Source organism: Arachis hypogaea, chromosome 4 (genome assembly GCF_003086295.3).
Source record: "Arachis hypogaea cultivar Tifrunner chromosome 4, arahy.Tifrunner.gnm2.J5K5, whole genome shotgun sequence".
Taxonomy (NCBI): Eukaryota; Viridiplantae; Streptophyta; class Magnoliopsida; order Fabales; family Fabaceae; genus Arachis; species Arachis hypogaea.
In genome coordinates, this window is record NC_092039.1 from 30,702,441 (window position 1) to 30,708,440 (window position 6,000).

At 29.4% G+C, this 6,000-nt stretch overlaps 1 protein-coding gene across 2 annotated transcripts; it reads left to right on the top strand.

The window, feature by feature from the left end:
* The first annotated feature begins 612 nt into the window (after window positions 1-612).
* LOC112796604 (uncharacterized) lies at window positions 613-5,033 on the top strand. Of its 2 annotated transcripts, XM_025839142.3 has the most exons (9): window positions 613-876; window positions 1,059-1,183; window positions 1,984-2,049; window positions 2,542-2,595; window positions 2,679-2,741; window positions 3,000-3,062; window positions 4,154-4,318; window positions 4,508-4,672; window positions 4,771-5,033. In XM_025839142.3, exons 1-9 carry the CDS (start codon window positions 696-698, stop codon window positions 4,906-4,908), a joined length of 1,020 nt encoding a protein of 339 aa, XP_025694927.1. In that variant the 5' UTR covers window positions 613-695; the 3' UTR covers window positions 4,909-5,033. The 2 variants fall into 2 exon arrangements, with proteins under 2 accessions (XP_025694927.1, XP_025694929.1); XM_025839144.3 differs by lacking the exons at window positions 2,542-2,595; window positions 2,679-2,741.
* The last annotated feature ends 967 nt before the right edge of the window (window positions 5,034-6,000 follow it).

Genomic DNA, 6,000 nt, shown 5'->3' on the forward strand with positions numbered 1-6,000 from the left:
CTCAAACGATTTAATCATTTTAACTTACATCGATTTATATAAAGACAATTTGAAAATGATAATTAAAATAGGATAATATTGTAATATTAGATGCCAATTAATTTAAAAGCGTATTTTGTGGAGTAAATTATAAATAGTCAAATTTATTCTGAATAATTATATTATGTTTGTCCCTTCAATTTAATTTACAAAAAAATCTAATTTGCTTGAGGTGAAATAACAAATATTTTAAATATTCAATAAATAATATGCACCAAAAAGTAGGTAATGTTAATTTTTTTTGTATAAAATTATTTTTTATTATTTTTATTATATTTTTTAGATTATTAAGTTTTGACCTGCAAACATTTAAGTATTTGAGAATTTAAAAATATATTTAAATTTTTGACCTTTTCAAAATTTGAACATATTAATTCTGAATTTAATTTATCTAATATATCAACTAAATTAATACAACAGGAGTCACATTTAATTTAATATATCTAAATTTTAAAAAATTTAAAAATTTAAAATGTATTTTCAAATTTTCGAAAAATTAAATATAAAAACGGGAAGGACCTATTTAAATTCTCAAACACCACTTTGATATTTGTAAAAAGAAAAACAATTTAAATTTTAAAAGATTGGTTCATCTTTGCCTGTTCCTCTGCCTCATTGCTCTGTTTCTTCGTCTTCTGGTTCTTCTTCACATCATAATGAAAAAGAAAAATTGTTCTTCTTCAACGCCCTCGTTCATGCTCTCAATAATCTTCATTGTGTTATTCGTCTCCTTCGTACCCATCACAATGTTACTCCACCGACAGCGTCAGCACCAACAGCATCTTTTCTCTCTCACCATTCAGCTTCATCGACTCAACTCAAAGCTTTCACTTTTAGGTCAATCTTTTCCCCTCTTCTGCAGATTTTGTCACCCGAGCAACGATCATATGTGAAAGCCAATAATTTTTTTAAGCACTTTAAAAACAAATAGTATCTGCATTCTTCTTAATTTTTTTTCTATTGCATGCTTAATTGTGATTGTTGTTTTGATATCTATTCTTCATTTTACATCATGGAAGAATCCTCCATTGAGAAGATTAACCATGAATTGCAGAGTAAGGAGGATGATGTTGCTCAAATGGAGAATGTGATTTTGGAGCAAGAAAATATTGCATCCATAAAGAATACGATGGATTCTATTCAGGTGGGCTTTGTATATTTATCAGATTAAGTAATGTTCTAGAGCCTTAAAAATATTATAAACATTGGTGAAAACTCACACGCATGCAGTTGGAAGTTGACAGATGAGAAGCTTTAGATGGTATTTTAGTCAAACCTGTCAACTTCATAGGAAGACAATACAGTAAAATGTGGATATTTTCAATGTAAATAATAATTATACATACTCAATTGTATATTTCTTTTGTAATCCAAAGACAGGAAAACATAAGGTACATATTTCAGAGATATAGGCAAACTGGTGAGAAATATAACCAGAGTGTTTAGAGAATGGAAGGAAAACTGAAGAATGTGATTTTTAATTTTACTAATAATAGAAGAAGTAATGCAAGTGAAGAGCATGTTTACATAGATTGAGTGTGAAACTAACTTTGTACAAATGGTTAAGTCATTTCATTAAATCTCTAACTAAGTTAAGAAAACTCTAATCAATCTTCAATAGTATAGACAAAAATATTTCTCACTTGCACTATATTTATTCAAAAACCACGGATAGCGTGAGTCAAAGAATCAGAGATAGGTTACTACCTAACCAGAACTTCAGGGTTAAGAAGGGGAATCGCTATGGTATACCAATCTCAAGGATATCAACTGAATCAAATCTAATAATTAGCTGAGTTTATCATTGAAAGAAAGTTGTAAGGTTTTGTTGTGATGATAATGAAAAAACAAATTTTATGAGCATGTTTTTGAGAGTGTACTGGTTTATCTTTCTGTAGAGAAATTGGATAACTTACATTGCTAATCATCTTTGCTAATTTTTAGCCAAAAGGTTCCGAAGAAGGCGAGACGAGGGGACTAGATTCTCCAGATATTGAGCCTGAGAAGCAGGTTTGTTGTGTATTACAATGCTTTCCTATCAAGCACAATCACTTATTTTTGCACCATTTTATAAATTAAAATGTAAAAAGAATAAAGTAGTTAAGTAGCCACTTGAGAATGTTCTAGAATGTCTAAGGCAACATGAAGAGAAGAAAATTTTTAACGAATCAGTGTAGTTTAGGTTAGTTGTCGCTCAAGGAGGTCTGATTCCCACGAAGAACGAATTATTGTCCAATTTTCCCTGTCAGTTTGGGTTGACGACATATGATGAATCCCTTGTAAACGGATAAAAAAAAAACAGGAATGCAACTATGAAAGTTTATACATAGATTAAAGAGGGATTAAAGTATATCAATGTGTTAAACACATTTGACCTTTTGAGCTACTTTAACTGACTAGTGATTGCTTATTTAAGCATTACTATCAGCATCATATCTTCAAGAAGAGTTTCTTCTGTATGCAACTTTGTTCCAATTTAATCATGATTTATATATTAATCAGGATTTTCAAGGTTGGCTTCCTGAGTATCAAGATGTCAACTTAAGTCATTTTCAGGTAGCTTTTTAGCTTGTAGTGTATGCATAGCCATGAAGAAATAGAGTTTACTTCCATTGACTAATTAATCGCTTAAGCTGCAGTCTTTCATATTGGCTGAGTGGAACAACTATTGGAGGCCAAACTTGGACAAATGCTTTCAAATGGTTTGTTTATTTATTTAATTACAACTTGAAAAGGGCATGATTTGAGAGGAAGACCTAAAAAGACCATACATGAGGTGGTCAAAGGAAATCTATGAGTCAATAGTCTCACCGTAGACATGATACATGATAGGGTGTAATGGTTTCGTTTGATCCATGTAGCCGATCCCACCTAGTGGGATAAGGCTTTGTTGTTATTGTTGTTGTTGAAAACTGCATGATTTGATGATGTTTCTTCTTTTCCATTTGGTTAACTCCCAGATCTTCTTGAAAATGTCTCAAGTGCTAAGGGATGCTGGCCTTTGCATTGAAATGGTTAAGACTGTAAGTAATTTATGGCTTAATACTTGTTAATTACTTGCTCCACATATGAATTGTCCGAGTGAAGTTTTTATTCATTTCAAGCTTGGAAAACTGGTATTTGTCATAACATAATGTCTAGAATGAAGACCATATAATGCGCGTCACCAATATTTTTATGGTGATGGAAGTTAAAAGGATTTGATCTCACTCAATTAATTCCTTCATCTTTTTGTTCCTTCATCAAGGTCAACTAATAGGCAACACTGAGTATGTTAGTTTCTGTTTGATTTTTTGGGGATATGATTATCCTTCTTGAATGAACTACTTGGTTTGATGGTAATGATTTTCATTCATATATCTAAGATGTTTCGAACAAAAAGGCAGTCCTTTTCATAGCATTCGTAGTATATGTAGGGTCCAAGAAAAACCGCATCCAAAAGGTGTAATGTAAACAGCCTAACCTGATGCAAGTATTAATGGCTAATTTCACAACTTGAAATCCGGCGTGACATTGAGGTCACATTGAAACAACACAATTGTTGCTCTGAGATTCCTCCCTTCCTAAGATGTTTGGAATAATATGTGATAACAGGCTAACAGCAAAGAGGAAAACACTTAAACGTATTTCAAATTTGTAGCCAGGACTAACCAATCTATTGTCTAAGTTTACTTTATAATAGATGTAGTATTTTTATCCAAATTATATCAAGTTAGAAAACTTCAATCAGAAGAGTTCTTCAACTTAGTCATTGAAAGATATGTGACATCAATTTAGTTAGATTTAGTCCAAAAGTTCAAAAATTTTAGAATTAATTTATAATGAATTTTAATCATTCAACAACTAAAAAATGATGTCACAAATACTTAGAGAACTAAATTAACGTTTTAGCAACTCTTTCGAAAACCAAATCGATCTCCTAAACTTTTCAATAGCACAAGGATTTTTTGAGGAAAAATTTGGGGTTTTGCTCATTATAGTTAGAACCAGGTTGACCAAAATGTTTCTAAACCTTCATGATATATGAGTTTGTGGTCAATGACTTGTAAATCGCAATAAATTCCAAGACTAAAATAATCACTGCTTATTTTTTTTTTTATTGGTTTATCTGAAGGAGTGGATGCTATTCTTGAAGAATCAAGTGTGTACATTCAAATCCAATCTTAAGTCTCACTATGATATTCTAAGTGCTGAAACTGTTGAGGCCTATAAAGCGTCCAAGAACATTTTACTATCAAATTTTGTGAAGTTGCAAAGAGCAGCCACCCCCTTCATGCAGGTATGAATAAATCTAAATTATACCTCTTTTCTTCTTCAATTTCTTATAGCTAAGCATGATGCAGTAGTAATGAACTAAAAATCTTATTTACCCTTGTAAGTCTTCGTTAAGAACTAAAAATCTAAACGCACTGTATATGCTTGATTAAAACACTTTATTTATTTATTTAACTTTTTTTTTTCTTGGAAGGAACTGATACCAGTTTTGAAGCATCATGTGCTGAATTTCATGTATAATCTCAAGTCTTACTTTGACTTTATAAGTTCTCAAGCTGTTGAAGCCTATTATGCATCCAAGAAGTTTTTCCCTACAGATATTAACAAGTTAGAGAGATCAGCAACATCATTCATGCAGGTATAGATAAAGTTACATACAAATATTTGCCCCCTTTTTTTTGTACATAATTATTATATGGTGGAAATTTTACCAATATTGTCTGTAATTCTTGACAGGAGATGTACAATTATGCTAAGCCTTATATGAATCAAATTGCAACCATGGCCAAGATTTACTTTGATACAACACTTGTGATCCTTGGAATTATAATCAAGAAAATCATTATACTATTTCATGACTTGCGGAATGGCTGAAAGGCTCTCATTCTATGGTGTTTGGAGGGTATATATCTAGCTAGATTTTGTTATAATGCATATAACATGATACGTTAAAAGAATCTTCATTACATGGATGGGCCATTATATATTTTGGTTACCAAGTGATGGGTACTTTCTCATTTTATTAGACAAAGATTCATGAATTGACTCTAGGTTGATACACTTGATCATCCAAATTTGTGCGAAGCTAAAATTTTAGGATCATTCCAAAAGTGTTGAGATATTTTGGGTTTGATGTTTGGTTTTTTAGTAAATATTTAAGGTTTGAATATTAAAAACAACTATACTACATGCATACTAAAATCAGCCACTACTATAAAATATATATTAGAATATAAAATACATATTAAAAATCATATAAACAATAAATGTATTTATACATAAATATAAGATGGCTAATTTTGGTGATTGATTTTAGTATATAAATAGTACTTTTTTTATTAAAAAATAAGAGTAGCTTAAGTAAATAAAAAAGATTATACATGAATAACACAAATTATTTAATAAATAAAAAGTAAAATGATCATATTATATGTAAAAACAAAAACTTAATAAGAAAATTTATTTATATATACTATAGTAGTATTGTTTAAGAATGTTTTTATTAATCGAGGAAACAATATTTTAATTTTTCTAATTAATCATTGTGTTATTGATAATTGGATAATTTGTAATATAAAAGAAATAATTTCTACGAATAATATTATCCAAATTTTTTTATGAAATTTAAATTTTGAAATTATAATTATTTCACTTATTTTAGGGGATTTTGGTGAATAAAAGATATAAGAAAGAGAATATAAGAAGATTTTAAATCTTTGGAGCCGATATTGTAGTTAATTTATCTTAGAAGTTAAGTTTTTATTTACCTTAGAAGTTAAGTTTTTACTTTCTACGCTTCAACCCTTAAAAGAAAAGTGAAAATTCATATGTAGTATTATTTTTATATAAAGTTGTTGGTTGAATATATTAGATAATTTAACAAATTTGACTAAATTATTATTATTTAATAACTCTCAATTATTAACTTCACATAAAAATAATGCATACAATAAAGAAAATGGTATG

Excerpts from the sequence above, each read along its gene's own strand:
- LOC112796604 (XM_025839142.3), top strand. The coding sequence starts at position 696 with ATGAAAAAGAAAAATTGTTCTTCTTCAACGCCCTCGTTCATGCTCTCA. Across the intron at positions 2,596-2,678 it reads TCAACTTAAGTCATTTTCAG|TCTTTCATATTGGCTGAGTG; the intron begins GTAGCTTTTTAG and ends CTTAAGCTGCAG. Across the intron at positions 2,742-2,999 it reads TGGACAAATGCTTTCAAATG|ATCTTCTTGAAAATGTCTCA; the intron begins GTTTGTTTATTT and ends GTTAACTCCCAG.